This window comes from Syngnathoides biaculeatus, chromosome 1 (genome assembly GCF_019802595.1).
Source record: "Syngnathoides biaculeatus isolate LvHL_M chromosome 1, ASM1980259v1, whole genome shotgun sequence".
Lineage (NCBI taxonomy): Eukaryota > Metazoa > Chordata > Actinopteri > Syngnathiformes > Syngnathidae > Syngnathoides > Syngnathoides biaculeatus.
In genome coordinates, this window is record NC_084640.1 from 15,924,124 (window position 1) to 15,944,235 (window position 20,112).

Below are 20,112 nucleotides of genomic sequence, written 5' to 3' on the forward strand. Positions count from 1 at the left end.
GGCGCTTGTTGCGTCACGGGGCGGGGCCCGGAGATCCTCTTGAGGTGATCCCCCGGTTTATAAGGCGCTCCGGCGGCGGCGCACAGGCCGAGCGCTGCGTCACGGGCGACGGGACACGAGCAGGATCCCCCACCCCCGACCCCACCCCCCTTCCGCCGCAACCGAACCCCTTTTTGGAGTCCCCAGCTCAGCAGCGAAGAACCGATCGGGCTGCTTTTGTAGAACTGCTTTTGGCCAGCGGGGGAACTACCGGAGCGCTCCGACTTTATGGATCTCGAAGCGACCCACTTTGCAGCGGTTTGACGTCACGTCGCACTTTTTTTTTTTTTTTTTCATTTTCTACTTTTTCCCGGCTCGGAAAGGAGATGATGAAATCAGCCGAGGAGGGTGAGTTTGGACTTTTTGTGTATGTTGTTCGCGCGGTGTCGGCCGGGAAGTCTTTCTCAAACCTCCGGTGGCACATTTGACACGTCCGTGTGGCACTTGGCCCGCTTCCCGACGGCGCCGCAGACGCCAAAATGAGGACGCAAACTTTTCGGTGCTTCATTTATTACCCTTTAAAAAGTTATATTAAAATTAAAGTTATATTTCACAGCAACAAAAGCTGCGACCCATCTGAATCAGAACCCGACAATAAAAAGCGGACCCCCTTTTTAGTTTTAGGAAGAGATGTTCAAGTACTCGACTCCTTGTGGGAATTTCGGACACTTTGTAACAATTTTTTGTCGCCTTTTTTCACTCCCTAAAAGCACCCTCGAGACTTAGTTTTAGAAATTCAAGTTTTGTAGTTATTCTTTTTTCCAAAATATGTCATTCGAAAGCAGTGATGGTGAAAATGTGCTGCGTGGGCTCCCCCTTGTGGTACGAGACAGAAGCGCGAAATTAAATATTGGACTTTCATGCCGTCCAGTTCGGTTGTCCACCCGTCCGATTTCGGAGTCGCTCATCCTCACGAGGGTCGCGGCAGTGCTGGAGCCAATCCCAGCTGTCAACGGGCAGGAGGCGGGGTTTGCCCTGAACTGGTCGCCGGCCAATCGCAGGGCACGTGGAGACGGACAACACACCGACGGGGGCAATTTAGAGTCTCCAATTAACGCACAACGTTAAGGCCGCACGGGCCCGGCCGGGATTCGAACCCCGGTCCTCAAAACTGCCGCGCCACCGTTCCGCCCATTTCAGTTGTCTTTAACTTTATATACAATTAATCTTTTAAAACTGTTTTGAAACATTTATTACGGTTCCAATTTGACTCAGCTATCATGTGAAATATATTTTGATGAGAACAACACTTTTTTTTGTTATTTCTTTAAGTCCTGCATTAATATTCAAACTGCGCATAATGTCATATCTAACAAATACTTTTACTTGTTAGGAATGAAACCACGGCCCTACAACTTTTACTGTATTGAAATGTTGCTTATTCTTATGTTCAAGTGGTGCAAAATGTTGAACACCCGCCAAAATACTGAAAGTCAACCTCAAAATTATTAAGACTACAGCTGGTATGAGTTCCATTATAAGAAAGAAGAAATAATACGCTGTTGTGCAACCCATATTTAGAGATTTTAAAAAAAAAAAAAATGTTAAGCTAGTCCAAAAGATTTCCTCAACGACAAGCAAGTGTGGCCCGCAAACTAAATATGTATGTTTTCTAGTACACAGTAATTACCACGCAGTGGTCGGAATAATTTCTACAAAGTGAAGCGGGTTTGAATCGGCGTCCAAATCCAGAAGAAAGCACGCAAAATATCAGTAGCGTATTTCATATTTTTTTTTTTTTTCTTTCCGTGCAATCCCTCTTGAACGACGAACAAACCCTTTGAAAATGGATTTCAGCTCCAAAAAAATGTCACAAAACTCAAAAGTGGTCAAGTTTAAAGTCCCTCCCTTCAGTGAAAATTTCAATAATGGAAAAAAACAAAACATAAAATGAGGATTTATGATCAATCTCTCAAGCGCTGTGGGCGTGTCCACTTACTGCGAGAACTCCACAGTTAAGTCCAACATAGATCTCGGTCTTTGCGCAGACCTTCAGACTTGTGCACTTCGAAAAACAATGTCGGAATAAATCTCTAATCGTGCAAAACGGCGAGCGCGGCGTTGAACCAGCGGCATAAATGCAGACTTTGTCGTCCGTGAAAAAGAAAAAGGGGGGAAAAAAAGGCTCTTGTGGTTTTCGGCGTGCCGCTGATGTCATGTAAATTTACAGCAGACGGGAGCCTCTCGAGCTGGCTGATGCGACGTCTGCTTTGCAGGCTTTTTGGCACGGACGGGACCCCGTAGACCCCCCCCCCCCCCCAGCACCGACAACAAAAACACGGCCTGTTTCTGGACTCGTACGCTTTGCGTCGGTGTTTAAACGGCACACGTCTTGCAACGAAGAGGAGGGGAAAAAAACAACAATGTCGGTCGGGTGTGGTCGCAAGCGGGCCAGACGGAGTTTATATTTAGTTTTTGGTTTTATGCCGTATGTGTCACCCCTGCCCCCACCCACCTGGTCTCCATTTCTACCAGTCGAAGCATTTGAAAAGTTGTGTCATTGTTCTCAAGACCTGGACGAGATCCCGGGATCCAACTGGAAAGAAAAGGTCCAGGAAAGCCAGCGCCAACCACCGGGCTAAACTTTTTAAGCAGATTTCCACGAGACGATTTGTCATTCTTCGACCTTTTGAGCAAGAATCGCGTTCTTCTCAGATGATGGCTTTTCCATCCGGTCTCAGCTTGACAGTCGTTTTTGTCTTCCAGACTCGTACGGCTACACGCCCAACGTCAGCCTCGCCCTCCCGCTGGGCAACCCTTGCCTGGCCCCGCAGTACCTGAGCCTCCAGTCCAGCCCGGTCATCTCGGTCTCGGAGGCCCCCGTCTTCGACGGCCGGGACGACCTGAGCGCCGCCGGCTACTACTCTGTCCGTCCCGACGGGGCGCCCGCCCTGGAGAGCCCTCGCATCGAGATCACGGCCTACGGTCAGTTCTCCGAAGACGCCCCGGAGCAGGACAGCCTTCCGGCGGCCAAGCGCGTCAACTCCGTCGTCACGCTGACGCTCCCCAGTGCCGACGGTTACCGGGACCCCAGCTGCTTGAGTCCCGCCAGCAGCGTCTCGTCCCGCAGTTGCCAGTCGGAGGCGTCCTCCTATGAGTCAAGCTTCTCGTACAACTGCGACCAATCGCCGCAGAACTCCCCGTGGCAGTCTCCCTCCGTCTCCCCTAAGGGTTCCACCCTGGCTCTGCCGGGCAGCTCCCCGAAACGTTCCCCCGCCACGTCACCCCAGACAAGCGTGACGGACGACCCCTTCGTCGGTCGGGGATGCTCCAGGCCCAACTCCCCTTGCGGTTCAAAGAGGAAGTACAGCTTCAACGACGGCGGGGTGGTCCACAAGCACTTCCAGCCCTCGCCCAACCACTCGCCTGGCCGGTCACCCCAAACCTCGCCCCGCCTCAGCGTCACCGAGGAGTCCTGGCTGCCCAACACCAACCAGTACACCAACTCGGCCATCTTGGCGGCCATCAACGCCCTGAGCACGGACGGCATGGCCGACCTGGGCGAAGGCATACCCGTGAAGGCCCGGCGGACCGGTCTGGAGCTGGGCCCCGCCGTCAGCCTCAAGCTGGAGCCCGGCAACGAGGAGCTGACATCCGGGGTGCCGTGTCGAGACGAGCACTCCTCCAACCGCCTTCCACTGAAGAAGGAGGTGTACTGCGGAGGGTTCCTGGACCTGCCTCAGCACCAGTACTCCTGGTCTAAACCCAAGCAGTACATCAGGTACAGAAGCGCGTCAAACGTCGGCGCGTCGCATCTACAAAGAAAACAACACATTTCTCGTCTTTTTCAGCCCGTCCCTGCCGGCCCTCGACTGGCAGCTGCCGTCCAGCTCGGGACCCTACAGCCTGCAGATCGAGGTGCAGCCCAAATCCCACCACCGGGCCCACTATGAGACCGAAGGCAGCAGGGGGGCGGTGAAGGCTCTGGGCGGAGGACACCCCATCGTACAGGTTTGCAACCAGAATCATGTTTCACAGCGTGTGTGGACTTCAGGAGTTCAGGTCCTACGCCGATCGAGACGGTGCAATTGCCTCTCGGTTTGGAACGTGAACTAAAGATTCTGTGGTTCTGGGGTAATATCTGGCGTGAAAGAAACGCTGTTTACTTTAAAAGGTTCCTGATCAAGTACATTTCAATTCAGTATCAAATCTTTGATAAAACCTCTGGGCACGTGTCCCAAATGTGAGACCAGAATTAGCGTTTTAGTTCCAGCTTAGTACGGATGAAGGCTCCGTGTGGAGGGCACCTTTAAGGTTTCGCTGCTAACTACATTTGGACCAAAGAATCCAAATAAATTTTAGTGCCATTTGGTCCAAGTTGTGCTCCGGACGGTTCTCGCCGGATGTCGTTTCTGCTGGTTCGACGCAAACTGATGTTAGCTACACGTTCTTCGAACTGGACTAGAGGAGGTTGTACAATCATTTATAGAACTCATCATCCTTCCAATAAATGTGATCTGAGGACTAGAACCTGGTACTGGCTCGTTACGTGACCACAAGACAACAATGCCAGGACTGTTTTACCGTAGTCTCAAGAACTATTGAGGTTTTTGCTCATTTTTGTTTTATCCCAACTACACGCCTGAAGTTTTCACATGCAAGTGTTTTTTGTGTCATTGCCCCCCCCCGAATATTTTGCACCTCCTCTTCCTCGGCCAGAGTTGATTCCCGGTTGCCGCGGCAACATGACTCACACACACACACGGCGCACGCCCGTCGACCCGAGCGACCTCGCCGCTTCTCACCTCCGACGCCCCCCCCCCCAGCTTTGCCGCCGCTGTGTCAAAATGCGGCGTTAAGCTACTTCAAGATGTCACTTTCGTGAACGGGAGACGCGATGAGGCCGGCCAGCGGCTTCCTGTCCAGACCAGCGCGACGCGACGGTTTTTCCATCGCGGCCGCCGAGATGGGACCGCTCGATTGGCGGCCCGACTCGCTTGATTTTTGCCGGTCTGCCCTTCGACGTTCGCGTTAACATCGGCGGACACTTGCGGGCCTACGATGAAGCTAACGGGTCCCGTCTTGCAAACGCGGCAGGAGGCCAGAGTCCCAGTGCAAAAACTGAATCTCAGAACTGTGCTAACGTCGTATTCTGGAAAGATCAAACGCAAAATTTACAGTCGCGACCAAGTTTTTAAGCTTAGCTAACCCTGACGTGGACAAGATAGCAAATAGATTAAATTAAAAGAATGTGTCAGGAAAAATAAAATCAGCAACTTGGCAAATCGCAAGTGTCACGTCGGACAACAAACTTCACGTCCATTTTTTTGTGAATCGTCAGTCAACCTTTCGGAAAACAGACGCAATTCGATCGTCAACAAAATTGACGTAGCGCTGTCCAAACTTTCTTTGAACTTTTCAGCGGTTTTGTCCGACAAAAAAATGCCTCATTTAATCGCAATAGTTGATAAACGACGTGAATGGCAAAATTCGCATTTCAGGTTCTTTCACTTGAGCGTAAGGCCAAACAATTTCGGGACAGGAGGCAGTGAAAGAAAGTCTTCTTGCTTTAAAAAAAAAAAAAAGCCAAAGGCCGCCCGCCCCCCCCTTTTCCGCCGCCGCCGCACAGACGTGCCTTTGTTTAGGAAAGTTCCCGTGTGCGATGGCTGACATCATCATGGCGAAAACCACACACGTTTGCGGCAGGCGGCCGGGCCGTGTCGGAGGGAGCCTCCAACGAACGCCCCCCCCCCCCCCCCCCCCCGCCTTCCCGACTCCCCCTTCTCGTTACACAGAAGACAGGCCGCTCCACCCCCCTTTAGTTGATTCTGGAACATTCTGCTGCGGTTCCCTTTTCCAGAGTCCAACCGGGCAGCGTGGGCTGTTTTTTTTTGTCCTTTTCTGATGCCGCCGCGACGTCGCACAAACGTAGCGTAACGACGGCTCGGGGGGGGGGGAAGCATCCGCGTTCAACGCCGGCTACCTTCGGTTTTCCGAGACGGCAAAGACGACGATTTTGGTCTTTGAACTGCAATTTTGTCAACATCCAAGACAATCCAAAGTCCTCAACGCGTCTTCGACAAAGCCAACGGAAAGTTCCAGCAAGCGTGAAAAACTGTTTGGGCGTTCCTTTACGCTCTTCAGCCATTTTCCGAAGATTGTTCGCCTAATAGCTTCTTTAGCGAGGTCGTAGTTTCACGTTTTCGTTGTTTTTTTTGCTACGTTAACCAAGTTAAAATGTCTTAGCCAGTTCAATGAACGGAATGAGGAAACGAAACTTTTCGGGAACTTCACTAGCTTTCCACAAACTGGCCCGAAAAACACGACCCATTCATCAATTGTCACGAGGCCTTTTTGGCCGATTTCCGTTTTGGATTTTTGGCCTGGATCCGGTCGATTCCGTGTAGCCGTCGGCGAGCATCATGTGACGCGAGAAGCGTGACCGCTTGGATTGTTTTGATCTAATCGTTTCGCTCCCCCTCGAGCCGGCGGAGTCTCGGCATTCCTCCGCCGGGCGATAATGCCGGCGAGTCGGGAGGGGCCGCGCCGCGGCCCAACGTTGTCAACGGGTTCGTACGCGGCGGGAGGAAATCACCCGCCGCAACGCAGAACCGCCACCGAGGCTCAAACCTGAATTACAGGAAGTGGAAAAGAGAGTGAAAGTCAGTTGTTCCACCCCAGTCCTGCGGGGGGCAGTAATGCACCTTACAATGCCAAACAAGCACTAATTTATGGCCACACAGACTAATATAGTAAAAATCAAGAATATTACGTAAAAATATTTGAACTTGCCTTAAAATCAGTGTTGGAAACAGTTCAAAAATTAAAATTAACATTTTTATTTCCTCTCATACAGATGTAACCTCACACCTAGAACAAAACACAAGTTGTATTTTATTTTATTTTTTTTCCCAAAAACATCCTGAAACTTTTATTTGGATTAAAAAAAAATATACAGTCAAACTAAGAATTACATTACAATTTCATTTATTTGAAAGAAAATGCATGTCAAAAATGAAATTGAGATTTACTTTAGTCATTGGTAATGAATTTTAAAAAAAGAAAAACAGATCACTAGACTTGGAATAAAACTCAGTTACAATGATTTTAAACAAAAAGATAACAAATGAAAAATATATTAATTGCAATTGAATTTACTTTTACAGTGAATTAAATATATATTACAGAATTTATTTAATGCCAAAAAATTATTTATTTGTGTGTTTATTTTATTTCCCCCCCCCCCCACTCATAAATTATATCTCATCAATTACAACTAAAGGGGAATTTGACAGCACTCTGATGTGGACGTCGTCAGTTGGTGAGAGCAAAAACGTTAGCTCCCGCTAACCGCCAGCCGCGATGCTAAACACGCGACGTTGCCGAACGGCGGGCCCGAGACCAGTTTTCTGACGCGGCGCTCAAATACACAACGTTGCTAGGCAGCGGCGGCGTTCTTGACACAAACGCGCGTTTCCGCGTCTGCTAATCACACGTTGCGAAGCGAAAAAGTCGATTGCGGCGTTCCCCGTGGCAGCCGAGCGTCGCCGGCTTGTAATTAGGCAACTCCTTCGTCCGGCATCTTGCTCGACCGCTGGAGTTTTTTTTTTTTTTTTGTTTGTTTGTTTGTTTTTCAAGCCGCTTCCGCGCTCGACGGGACGTTAGTTATTATTTGTCAAGTTGTGGGCGGCAATGTCAAGCGCACACGAAATGATTTTACTTTTTGGTACTCGGCAATTGCGGTAGCACTAGTACTGGGTGTGGTAACCAAAGGGGCGGAGCTCGATGGGTTGCCCTCTATTGATTGGCTGACCAAAAAAAGTTGATTTTTAGATATGACATCGGACTTCAAACGGGTCTGAACGGGAATGGGAAGAACCAGAGACGACTTGTTCCAGCCGCCTTTTCTTTGCCAGGAAACCTCAAAGCTTGTCGAAGACCCTACTTAAGCCTGAAACCCTCCGCTGCCCTGATGTTTAAAACCTGACCCAAAGTCTCGAAACCTTAAACCCATGTTTGATACCCGAAACCTCAGTACTCGGAACGCTGAATCCGATCGCCTGCTCGGGAGTTCTTCGTTGTTGTCGCTGTTTTTGTTGCCCGTCTCCGGGGTCGGGACGCTAACTCTCCGGTCTGGTCGGCAGCTCCGCGGCTACGTGTCCAGCGAGCCGCTGACGCTGCAGCTGTTCATCGGCACGGCGGACGAGCGGCTGCTGCGGCCGCACGCCTTCTACCAGGTGCACCGCATCACCGGCAAGACCGTGTCCACGCCGAGCCACGAGGCGCTCTGCAACAACAACACCAAAGTGCTGGAGATTCCGCTGCTGCCCGACAACAACATGCGAGCCATGTACGTGCGCCACGCCGACACCTGACCCTGACTGGACCCCCTGGGTCCCCGCAGACCGTTCAGTACTGCCGGCGCTTTCCTTCGGCACTACATCCCAGCAATACTAGCTGCAGAGTAAAAAAAAAAAAACTTTGCAGCCGTTAGCATTCATAAATGAGTCTTACTCGACGCTCGTGTCTTCATTTTGCGGAGCCCCAATTGGAAATTCTGACACGGTCTTGACCTTTCCTCAAAATCCAAATTGGAACCGCTCATTTGTGACCTTGACGATTTATGTAGCTCGCTAAACTTTGCTTGTAACGCGAACATATTATGCTATAAATCAGTATTTCTGTACGGTTTGTGTTTTTGCCGCAGGATCGACTGCGCGGGCATCCTGAAGCTGCGCAACTCCGACATCGAGCTGCGCAAGGGCGAGACCGACATCGGGCGCAAGAACACGCGGGTGCGGATGGTGTTCCGGGTGCACATCAACCAGGCCGGCGGCAGGACCGTGTCCCTCCAGGCCGCGTCCAACCCCATCGAGTGCTGTGAGTTGGCGCGCCGACCTCCGACCGCCTGCCCGTGCCGGCGACGTATCGTGACAATTTTGATTCTCGGACGGTACGGTGAACCGCAATGTCCGCCCGATGCGCTGAAGTTGGCTACGTTGTGTACGATGTGCTGTAAATAAAAACCCAATACAACACAAGGATTTGCTAATCTTTTCAAACAAATGTTTAATTGAAAACAAAGAACCAATATTCCATGTTCAAGTCTTCCCCCATTTTGAATTTGATACCCGCGACCACACGTTGTTAGTAAAGCTGTCGTCACACGTGGCAAACGTTGTCTTGTTGAAATGAGCGGGGACGTCGCTTGGATGGCAGCATGTGTTGCTCCGAAGCCATTACCTACCAGTCCGTCGTGAAAGGGGGACCCCGCCGTCTGCGGTCTCTTCTTGAGGTTTCTTTTCTTTTTTTGCAGTTTTTCTTTTGCCTAATCCGGCGAGCGCTCGTTTAAAAACCCTTTCCGACCGAATCTGAGAGGAGCACCCTTCCAAATATGCTCGATTTAATGTTTGCTTGAAACACGCCTGGAAATTTCAATTTGGAACGCCAACAGAAGCTTGAAATTCTCATTTTGAAAAGTCACGTTGTTGTTTTTTGGCGGACATTTCTTGCTTTCAAATTTGGGAGTTTAGAAAAAAAAAAAAAAAAAAAAAACAAACGAGAGAAAATGAGGAGTGAAGGCAGGCAGATGGGAAACGTTTAGGAGCAAACTCTTCCGTCATCGGACGCCGTCGGGATGCTCGGGCCCGGCTGGGGATCGGCGCCGCGATCGGAGCCGAGCGTTTCTCCGCATTTGGGAAGGATTTCGCCGCCAGTGTTTCAGTCGTGTTTGACCGGTGGGGTCCGGGAGCCGATCCCACATGTTGTTTGTCCCTGACGCCGTCTCTCTCTCGCTCTCTTTTTGCAGCCCAGAGGTCGGCTCAGGAACTGCCCCTGGTGGACAAGCAGAGCGCCGAGAGCGGCGCCGCCCCCGGAGGCCAGACCCTGAAACTGGACGGGCACAACTTCCAGGCCGACTCCAAGGTGGTGTTTGTGGAGAAGGCTCAAGGTGAGAGGGATCGTGTGTCTTCCCCTGGACCGAGCCCAGCTCCGGTGCTCCCCCTCCCTCCGTTCAGAACCTCTCGCTCGCTTGCCAGAGGGCCACATGTGGTGCACATTAATGTGCTGTATTTTTAACCCGGCACATTTACATTTGCACAACTTTCCATTGCCTCCTTCAGCAGGGTGTGTGTGTGTGTGTGCGAGCGAGCGAGCGAGCGAGCGATTCTGACTTGGAGCTATTTGGGTTTTGAGGAGGCGGCGGCCGTTTTACAAACGGCAATTTTCTTGATTGGCCTCGGCGGGGCGAAAACGTGACGCGCAAAACGTTTCGGCCCGGCGAGCGCTCACGTGTGCCTGCCCCAAAACAAGGGAAGCCTTTCGTTGTTCCAGCGGGGGCGAGAGAACGCACAGAAGGAAGGAAGGAAGGAAGGAAGGAAGGACCGGCTCGGCAGCGCCGTTGTGACTCATGCGCTTTTGGCCTCCAAAACGTCTTCAGCTGCAAAGAAGCTGAAAATGGGAATTGAAAGCCTAACTGCAGTCCGGAGGCCTCATTCCTACCCCAAACGTGCGCTCGAAACCGGAACCGTTGCTTCAAAACCGCACCAACGACTTGAAACCCAAACTTTTTACTTAAAACCCTCATTCGAAACCCGAAAACTTTTGGTCAGGCTCCAAAGTCCACATGGACCTGAAAGCCGAAGCCTTCACCCTTCACCCTCGTAACCCTAACGTGGGACAAATCAACGCCCCAATTTGTGAAATCTTAATCTTGCCTTGGCGTAAAACCCTAATTGGACCTGAAAGCACAACGTCCAACTTTGTGGACTTGAAAGCCAAAAGCCCTCGCCCGAAACGGGCGTGCAAACGTTACTGAAACCCGGTGGGCTTTTTGGTACCTAATGAAAGTACCCGGCCGTGCCCTGGACGAGGGTTTCCCCGATTTTGGCGCCGGCGTCGCATTCCCGGGCGATCCCGCCACGGAAACGCCCTCCCTCGCCAAAGTTTCCGCCGTCTTCTCGCAACGTGACAAAGCCTCGCAGCCTGACCCGCGTTGCGGACTTATATAATTGTTCCGCGGCCCCCAGGAGGAGTTTCCTCCCGGCGTCAGAGTTTCCCCTGCGCTGGCACTCGCGGGCGGGCGGCGGGACGACCAGTGCCCGGCCCGGCTCGACCCGACCCGCCGCGCAAAAAAACATCAATTGTTGATTTTTCTGCCGGAGAGGCCAACAATCGCTGGTGTGTTTCCACTGGGATGACAAATCGCAATCCTGGCGTGGGTGAGTCACGCCAGAGGAAAGCCCTGAACCGCCCGCCCCCCCTTTTTGGACCTTCCGGATCTTTCCAGCACACTCGCAAACCGCTTTCTAGATGAGTCAACGCCATTCGACAAACAAAATTAAATATTCAACTCGTACTTGTTAAATTCCGCTTTCAGTTATGCATATTTTTACTGCTTGACTTTATAGTATATTTTATTTTATGATTTTTTTTTTTTTCATTTTGTATAAATATATTTATATAGTTTTTTTTGTGCAAATTAACTAATTCCAGAACCATACAAGTTAAAAAAAAAAAAAATTCCCATCATATGTTAATAATCACTCATGCTAAAAACAAATTTCACATTTTGGGGAATTCTATATTGTGTAAAGGATGTGATTATGTTAAAACTCAGTTATAGAAATATTTTGGTTCTATTTAAAAAAAACAAAACAAAACCCAAGCTCTTTCATTATTTATTTTACTCCAAAATAAAAACAAAATCCCGCCGTTGTAAAGAAACTCAGATGACGCGACTCCGGAGTGTAAAACTGCATCCATCCATTTTCCTAGCCGCTTATCCTCACAAGTGTCGCGGGAGATCTGATCCCAGCAGGTGGCGAAGTACACCCTGGACTGGTCGCCAGCCAATTGCAGGGCACCGAGCCACAAACAGCCGCCGCACTCCAAATCCCACCTACGGGCAATTTATGAGCGTTATTTTACTTTTGCCTCACGTGACCTCCTTCCGGCCTCGCTACTCTTCCGGCACGCGCAAACCGGGTCGGCGTTTCTCTGCGGGCGTCGTACGCCAACGCCCTCCCCCAAAGTGGCTTTCCGACGCCGAAGGCCGATAAGCGAACCCATTTGGGAAATTGCTCCTTTTGGACGGTGTCGGGTTCTGCCGGAGGCGTGTGAGGATTTGTCGGCGTGCTAAACAAACTGTGATGAGCGTTGGGGTTGGTGGATTATGGGATTATGCCGCCATCGCTAATTAAAAGTGGTGCGCGATGTGCGACGTGGTGCACATTTCGTTTGTTCATTTGAGTCGCAGCGTTGAACGTTAGCTTTTAGCCTCGCTCGTTGCTGTTCTCGGCCCGTCAAAAGCCTGACTGAAAACTACCGGCCCGTGAGTTGAACGCCGCGGTCGGTTCCGTTAGCATTTGAGGGTCGCTCTCTGCTTTTCGGCGACGCCGCTCGATTGCGATGCCTCCAGTGAACTTCCACTTGGAGTCGTCGACTTGCGGAACGACGTCGCGCAGGCTTGAAACTGCTTCATGCTCAGGAGATACCGCAACGGACAGAGTCCAGTCCGCGCTAATGTACCCCCGGGACGCATCAGGGTTGGGGCTGCGGTCAGGGGCTTTGGTGCGGGCTTAGAGTTGGGCTCTGTGGTCAGGCAAACGTAAGTGTTAAAATCTTAAGGTACTGTAGGGACAGGCATAGTTTTACACCGCTTTCAACCTGGTAATGTTTGTTTGGATCTAGCACGAGGGGTGGAGGAACCCGGAGGTCGGCACTTGGTTAGCAAAGGGACGGGGGGAGTCGGCTGGGGTCGTGGATTAGGCCGAGGGTGCTTCAGGTCAGGAGACCACGGAGGATGGGGTCGGTCAAGAGTGGTGAGGAGGGCTGATTTTAGGGTTCAGGGTTGGGCTTTATGTTAGCTTTAGGGTTGGGGCTCGAGTTAATGTTTGAGTCGGGACCTAAGAGAAGGGGTCCGGGGATTAGAGGTCTTTGTACAGCCGTGCGAGGTTACGTACCCGCTCGCGTCCATCATCTCCCGAGAGATCTGGCGTCAGCGAGGAAGAGGCACGGACAAGGGTTGCCTTTGAGCCCGAGTGTTTGTGTTTACTGTAGTCCGCCGCCCGACTGCCGCTCAAGCGCCTCCGCCCAGGCCCAATTAGTCACCACAAGGACCCGCTTGAGTCCCTTTACCAAGCCACCGTGACACTTGAGTTTACTGTGCGACCTTGAGGGACTTTGTCGGGGGAAGGCCGCCGGGTTTGGGTGGGAGGAGGGAGGAAGTCGGTGTTGGAACTCGCCATAATATTGGACGTCGTCCAGCGCGTTGTGGTCTGGTAGGTACTTGCGGATCGCGAGGAGAGGCCACTCTTGCTCTGTCGTCTATTTGTTCCGAGCGATGCAGATGTGAACCACGACTCGCCGGGCCCCCCCGGTTCAGTGATTCGGAGGGACAGCCGTTAGTGTCGGCAACCAACGAGAAGATCGGTGCTTTGAATTTTGGATGGAGGCTCTTTGACGTGTTTGGGTTTGAAAACCGCAACGGAGTGAGGTCCAAAGGAAATACGCAAAGAAGTTCCGACCGTCACGTTTGGTACCTGCTCGTCATCGATCCGACTGTGACGGAGACAAATACGATACGCGACCTCCCGTTCGATGGCTTCGGCTTTCGTGGGACGGAGGTCCCGCGTGTTCTTTTCGTGCTTGAAGACAAATAAATTCCGTAAAACTTTGCGCACGGGTAGGACGAGGGTCAAAATTCCGACGTTTGCAGGTGTCCGGTTTGGTGCCGATCCGATCGAGGATTGTTCGGTCTCGGCTGCACTCGGGATGGGGGGCGTCGTACCTTCTCAGAACAGAGCAGTAGTGGAGAGCGGTCGGGGGTTCAGTGCCTTGCCGAAGGGTACGAATGGAGGGATCGTTCCAGCAAACCGGGCCCGATTTGTGCAGGTTTGGAACCTGCCATAGGGTTAGAATCCAATTCTGACGTTGAAACCGTTTGCTTGGGGGGGGGGTCGAGGGGGTTGTCGGGGGTCCTCGTCCGGCGAGCGAGGTCACGGGCAGCTGGACGTCCGCTCACCGCGTCTGGAAACTTACCGGCAACGCGCTCGGCTTTTCCGACATCTTCTCAGGCTGGACGCGAGCACCTCCCGACGGGGGGGTGGTGGGGGTTTGGGGGGGGGGGTTGTTACGCATCATCGACACCCACTTTAATTACATTGGAAACATTTGTGTGTATACAAGCATACACAGAAATAATACGCGACTTTGATCGGCGTTCCTAATATTCTGACCCTAACTAACCACAATAACGGCGGTACCGTCAGGCCCGAGGCGGGATCGGTTTGGACTTTCTGGGTGTGACGGTACCTTAATTGAAAGTAGTGGAAATTCAGTACCTCGACTGCGGCATTTCTGAATATCGTTCATACCTTTTTTTTGGAATTTTACAACAACAGAAATATTAATAAATCAGGGCACAAAGCAAAACTCTAAAAAGTATCAAACGAGTTCTGCGAACTCAACAAAGCGTTGGAAAGCGCGGCGGAGCTAACGAGCTCGCCAGCTGCCGTCGGGATCCCGCGCGACACGTCGCTCGCTCATCTCCTTGGAATGAGTCGGGTCGGGTCGGGTCTTTTTTTTCTGGCGTCACATTCCCCCCCCCCCCCCCCCCCGTCACGACGCTCAGACCGCCCGCCGTGACGTCGCCCTGCTGCTTTCCCCATCAGTGATGTAACAGAACCGGGACGTTGCGCTCATGTGGTTTTTTTCCCCCTTCTTTTTCTTTTTTCTCTCTTTCTGTGGTGTCGCGCAGACGGCCGTCACCTGTGGGAGACCGAGGCCAAGGTGGACCGGGACGCCTCCAAGCATGTAAGTTGAGCCGTCGTCGACAGTTTGGCCGTAAATCAGCACACACGCAAAAAAAAAAAAAAAAAAAAAAAAAAAAGGCGCCGATGTCGCCGCTTCCCGATTTCCCGCTCCCGACCCGTTTCTCGACTCAGCCCCCTTCGTTAGGTCGCCGGTCTGAGTGTGGCCCATTTGCTTCCGCCGGCAAGTGCTTTGTTTTTCTCGGGTCCAAACTGGGCTCGGTTGCAGTTCTAACCTCCCGCGTTTCATCGGTTTTAGCGGTCCAAAAAGCGTCACGCTCACGGCTGCGGACTCCATTTTCCTGGTTTTCGGTTTTGGTTTTCCCGGATTGTGCGTAGCAAAGCTAAGAATCGTGATTCTAATAACGGAGCCGAATATTTGGAAGAAACGCGACAATGACTCCGCTAACCGGGTCGATTTCAAGTTAGCATTTTTTTTTTTTATCTCAGCCGGATTCGTACAACTGTTCGGAGTTTCGTGTACACAAGTGAAAATATGACCTCACGTTACGTGCGGCGGTGCCGGTCTCCACTTTTTTTTTTTTTCCCCTGGTGAACTTAGCGGAGCGGCAGCGGTGGGATTAGCGTCTTGTTTTTACAAGGCGCTGCACCTGCTCCCACCTTTCTACACACACGAGAGAGAGAAAGCGCCGGAACGTTTGGCCCGCGGAGGCTTCACGCCCCATTTGTTGACATTTACTCCTCCCCGTTAAAAGTCCAGTTTGCGGGCGCCGGTCACTCGCGTCGCGGGATCGGCACGAGCGTTTCCGGCCTTTTGTCGTCGTCATTTGAGTCCATTCGACATGGAAACGGTTTGAACACAAAGATTCTGCGTCGGGATTCGCCCCACAACGGCATTTCTAGACTTTGAGCTTTTTCGTCCTTTTGTCTTTCAGAACACGCTGCTGGTGGAAATCCCGCCGTACCGCAACCGGCGTCTCTCGGCGCCGGCGCACGTCAACTTTTACGTCTGCAACGGCAAAAGGAAACGGAGTCAGTACCAGCGCTTCACCTACCTGCCGTCCGCAGGTAAACGCGGCCTTTCGGGGGAGCTCGGGCCTTCGTCGTTTGAAAACGCGCATCCGGTCCAGAGCTGGCGTGTCGAGTCTTTAGTTTGTCACGTGTGAGGATTTGCCGAAGAAAAGCCAACGTCTGTTCTCGATGAGTCATCGGACACGCAAGCTCTCATTGATCACGTGTTTGTTCGGGTCTCCTAGCCACGGGCCCGCTCGCTGACTCACGTCCGTCTCCTCCCGCCGTCGCGGTTCCGGCCATCAAAACGGAGCCGCGGGACGACTACGACGCCCCCCCCAAGCCCTTCTTCCCCCCTCAGCGGCGATCGGCCCCCCGGCCCGACCCGCCTTCCTCCCCGAGCGCCGGCCCCAAATTGCACGACTTGTCCCACGTCTCCATCATCCGGGAGACCCCCGGCCGCTTCCGACCGCCGTCCCGGGGCGGCATCAGCATCAAGGAGGAACCGCAGGAACTGGACCAGATGTACCTTGATGACGGTGAGTAGTTTTTTTTTTTTTTGGTTACACACGCGTTCAATTGCGGCTCTGGTACGCCAGCAGTTCCCATTGTTGCTCTAAAAACTGGACCAACTCCACGCAGGCCTCCTTAAGTTGTGGTACCCCCAAAGCAAAGGTGCCAAAAAGTCTTTGACACGCTGCGCTGCTTCTTCCAGTTTCTGAACAAGTCGTCGCCGGCCATTTTGATGTGGCGGGTCACGTCGTTAAAACCCGGCTCGGGCGGTTTCGCTCAGGTGTAACCTTTCGCTCGTTAAGTTGAAAGTCAGACGACTGAAATGTGTTTTTGGGATTTTGCCGTTTCGTAGACCACCTTTCGGGCCTCGTAAAAGCTACAAAGAGTTACGTCGGTGGCCAGTCTACGCTAATTAGTCTCGCGTTTTACGACAGAAACAAGCCCGCGCGGTAAGTTACGGGCGAAATGTAAAATGAACGTCGTACGATTTTGGTTTTCGTGTCGTGCCTGAGAATTGGACTTTTGTCTTACTTCTGAGTTGGTCCACGTCACTGAAACAATTGGCCGGCGACCGGTTCAGGGTAAGCCCCGCCTCTTGCCGGATCTCAGCCGGGATTGGCTCCGGCGTTCCGGCGACCTTCGTGAGGATGAGTGGCTCAGGAAAAGGAGAGAGAGATATTTGGCAAGAATGAATTCAATACATTGTGTATTCCGTCCTTTTTTTTCCATTTAGTTTTTCCTTAATTTTACCAACGTAACATTCACCTTGCCGCTAACTTTCCGTCGCTAGCACGAGATGCCGCAAGCGCCGTTCGGTTTTCCCATTTCTTCAGTAGCTGTTGTGTTCAAGACGTTGCGTCTGGTGCTCAACGCTTGAATTAGCAGCGCAAGCTAATACATTCGAAGACTTGGTCTGTACCTTGGGATCAGTTTGCTCTGTTGTCATGGCAACCAAATTTAAAACGCTTGCTACGCTAACCGTTTGCTAGCAGTGACAACTGTCAACAAAAGCTTCAATTAGCAGCGCAAGCTAATTCATTCGAATACTTAGTCTGTACCTTTGCACCGGCAACCAAGGCAGGCGTCGATGACGCAAAGGTCGGCCGAAGCCTCGGAAAGGCGCCGTGCCGGACTCCTTCCGGGTCCGCGGTGCCGCTGGCGTTCCTCCTCCGACGCGGCAAGCTCGCAGTCAATCAAATCAGACTGGAAAGGAAATCGAAAGAATAAGCGTTGGGGTTTTTTTTTGCGCGTGTGCACATACGCAAACTACACGCGTACAAGTACAAGTTTTGCTCAACGATGACAATCCAAACCTTTTTTTTTTTTTGTCTTTCAGTCAATGAGATCATCAGGAACGACCTGTCCAGCATCTCCGTCCACAGCCACGCGTAGAATGGCGAAAACGCGTCGCCATGGCAACCAGGGGTCCAACGCTTGCCTCGTTTCCTCCGTTTCTAAAAACAAAAAAAAAGGACCAAACGTCGTCTAAGTCTGTGTTGCACTTTGCAAAAGCGAGCGACCAGTGCCTAACGGTTGTCGTGCAAAGTGGAATCTAAAAGTGCCTTTCGACAACCAAAAACTTTCAACAAACTCGCACTCCAGACGTTGGACAATCTTCTTCTTCTTCTTCTTCTAAATTTGACTTTGCGTCGCTGCCACGACCAAAGAAGCAAAGACCAAACGCTGCAATATGAAATACATGGCAATATTTTCCATATTTATTTTGCTTGCATGTGCTCTGTGTACCCATGTTTATCGTGCAGCCTGCTACATTTGAAGTTACTTTTTTTTTTTTTTTTTTTTTTTTTTCCTTTTTGAAATACGCTGCGTGTATTTAAGAACTTTAAGCCATCTCGTTGAAGTTTACCAAAGACTATTCTTTCGGCCACTTGTTCATACGACGCACATTACGCTGGATTTGGATGTTTATTTGTCAATAAATCATCCACACTACACAAATAGTTGAGGGAATGTCGCTTAGTTATATATATATATTTTTTTTTTTTTTTTTTAAACGTGGACATGGCAATAATTTGTTCAAGGCAATAAAGTACTTTTTATACGAAGCAACTCGTCTAATTTGTCAACCTGCTGTAAATGTCTGTGATGTTGTTTTGGGGGGGGGGGGCTATAATTTATTCACTGATAAAACTATTTTGCTTTTTTAAGGCAAGGAAACAGGGACGAAACACATTTGCAAATGAAATGTGTGTGTGCCCCCCCCCCCAAAGAAAAATGCAAAACTCAGAAATGTTTTTAAAGCCGTCAGCTGGAAGACTACTAAACTCACGTCGACGAAGTACGCGTGACAACAGCGACACCGCGAGGACGGATGTGCGCACTACAAAAACACGATGACACGGTTTGTGTAGCGTACCAGTTTTTGCTCCCGGAGGGAATTGAAGCTCCACTTCGTCACTTGGATGGCAGCGACCGGCGGCGCCTGGTGAGAGAACACGTTCGAGTCTCAGAACATTTAGAAAAGAAATTAAGCCACCAAAATCATGTAAAGTTCTTCGCTTGGGGGACGTAACGCGAGAGAAAAAAAAAAAAAAAAAAAAAGGCTGAATATGAATAAGTGCGGCGATCAGCAAGCAAAAACGTAAACACGAGATGAGGCGAGCGACGTGGAAGTCGTAACACAAAACGAGAACTGCGAGACAGACGATTTGAAAAACAGGACAGGAAAAGTTGATCAAAACGACAGCGCTACGACGTAAAGATGAAAGTTTGATTATGTGTAAGAATGTATGATGTGCCTGGACATGAACGTTACTGAAGGAAAACAAAACGAGTTTCAAAAAAAAAAAAAAAAAAACAAATCGATGATGATGATGATGAGCGGCTTGTCAATTTAGATGCAATTTGGGAATTTTTTGAAAAAAAATTTAATGTATTGAAGGCAAAAAGAGGACAGCAAGACCTCGATTGGGTCGACCTAACACAAGCAAACATCTGCAAGAAATTGAAATGCTAAGACACGCTTTCAATTCATCTAAACTAAAAACTCTCAAAGGCGGAGGAATCAATGCCTCGTCTACATTTTGGCCAGATTGTTGGAAAGGAATTTTATTCTGGAGTCAATCGTCTTCGGAGAGCGGTTCCTAATATTTGGCTGTTGAGCTCGGAGCTGGTGCAAATATGACAAACAGCTTCAACTAATTACCTTCTTAAAAAGCCAGACAGGGATACTCAGTTTGCCGTTACCTCGCATGAACTTCTGACGGCGATCTCTGGTGCCTGGTCCCGGGTCCCTAATAAAATGAGCATAATGGCAGGTGAGAATGTTGAGCGCAGGTGGAGGAACGTCATTAGCCGACCAGCGCACTTCCCGGCCTGCCGGATTCAACACGCAGGTCCAGCGGCGGGGGGGTTGGGAGGGCGCGAGGCCGCCCGAGAGGCCTTCCCGTACCGGTGACGTCGGCCCCCTTGGCGACCCCGCAGAGCATCGGGGCCAGCGTGGCGCGCGCCGGCGGGCACTTCCTGTCATGTGCAGCTCAAAGTGTTCGTGAAAGAAATTCTCGCCACCGGACGGGTCGACACTAACCTTTTCAAAATCATAATCCGCTGGTGATCTGCTCTCTTTTCTCAGGAAACGGGAAATGTTGTTCAGTCGGGATGGACAGGAAGTCAATGACGTCAAATTGGAACATGTCCACTTTTGTCATGCGCACGCCGCCAGGAAAGCGGAACATATTATTTCGCCGTTTGCATGTACATTTTATCTTTCGGGGTAATTTACAAAAAAAAAAAAAAAAAAAAAAAAAAAAAGGGTACTAACTTGACCCATATCCATTTTCTATTAAATACACGAAATGTGACAATGGAAAAAAAAAAA

General features: G+C 50.8%; 2 protein-coding genes and 1 long non-coding RNA gene across 4 annotated transcripts in view; 2 read left to right on the forward strand and 1 right to left on the reverse strand.

Moving 5' to 3' along the window:
* Window positions 1-2,875, forward strand: part of atp9b (ATPase phospholipid transporting 9B) — a 33,369-nt gene extending 30,494 nt beyond the window's left edge. The window contains exon 28 of the transcript XR_009795468.1: window positions 2,746-2,875. The gene's annotated coding sequence lies outside the window, so the exon portion shown is untranslated. The remainder of the gene's footprint in view (window positions 1-2,745) is intronic.
* Window positions 185-17,722, forward strand: nfatc1 (nuclear factor of activated T cells 1). The gene is made up of 10 exons (XM_061823335.1): window positions 185-387; window positions 2,746-3,760; window positions 3,831-3,990; window positions 8,124-8,329; window positions 8,687-8,859; window positions 9,788-9,928; window positions 14,738-14,793; window positions 15,686-15,818; window positions 16,007-16,300; window positions 17,611-17,722. The coding sequence occupies exons 1-10, from the start codon at window positions 366-368 to the stop codon at window positions 17,664-17,666; spliced, it is 2,256 nt and encodes a 751-aa protein (XP_061679319.1). The 5' UTR covers window positions 185-365; the 3' UTR covers window positions 17,667-17,722.
* Window positions 14,823-20,007, reverse strand: LOC133503067 (uncharacterized). Of its 2 annotated transcripts, XR_009795622.1 has the most exons (6): window positions 19,603-20,007; window positions 19,441-19,528; window positions 18,652-18,717; window positions 17,588-17,728; window positions 16,806-17,477; window positions 14,823-15,759 (listed from the first exon to the last, which is right to left on the reverse strand). It is a non-coding gene; the product is annotated as an uncharacterized LOC133503067 (long non-coding RNA). The 2 variants fall into 2 exon arrangements; XR_009795621.1 differs by having other exon boundaries at window positions 19,482-20,007.
* Between the last annotated feature and the right edge of the window lie 105 nt (window positions 20,008-20,112).

Bases quoted from the DNA above. Each gene is read 5' to 3' on its own strand.
- nfatc1 (XM_061823335.1), top strand. From the start codon at position 366: ATGATGAAATCAGCCGAGGAGG. The intron at 388-2,745 runs GTGAGTTTGGAC...TTTGTCTTCCAG, and splicing joins GATGAAATCAGCCGAGGAGG to ACTCGTACGGCTACACGCCC. The intron at 3,991-8,123 runs GTTTGCAACCAG...TCTGGTCGGCAG, and splicing joins GAGGACACCCCATCGTACAG to CTCCGCGGCTACGTGTCCAG.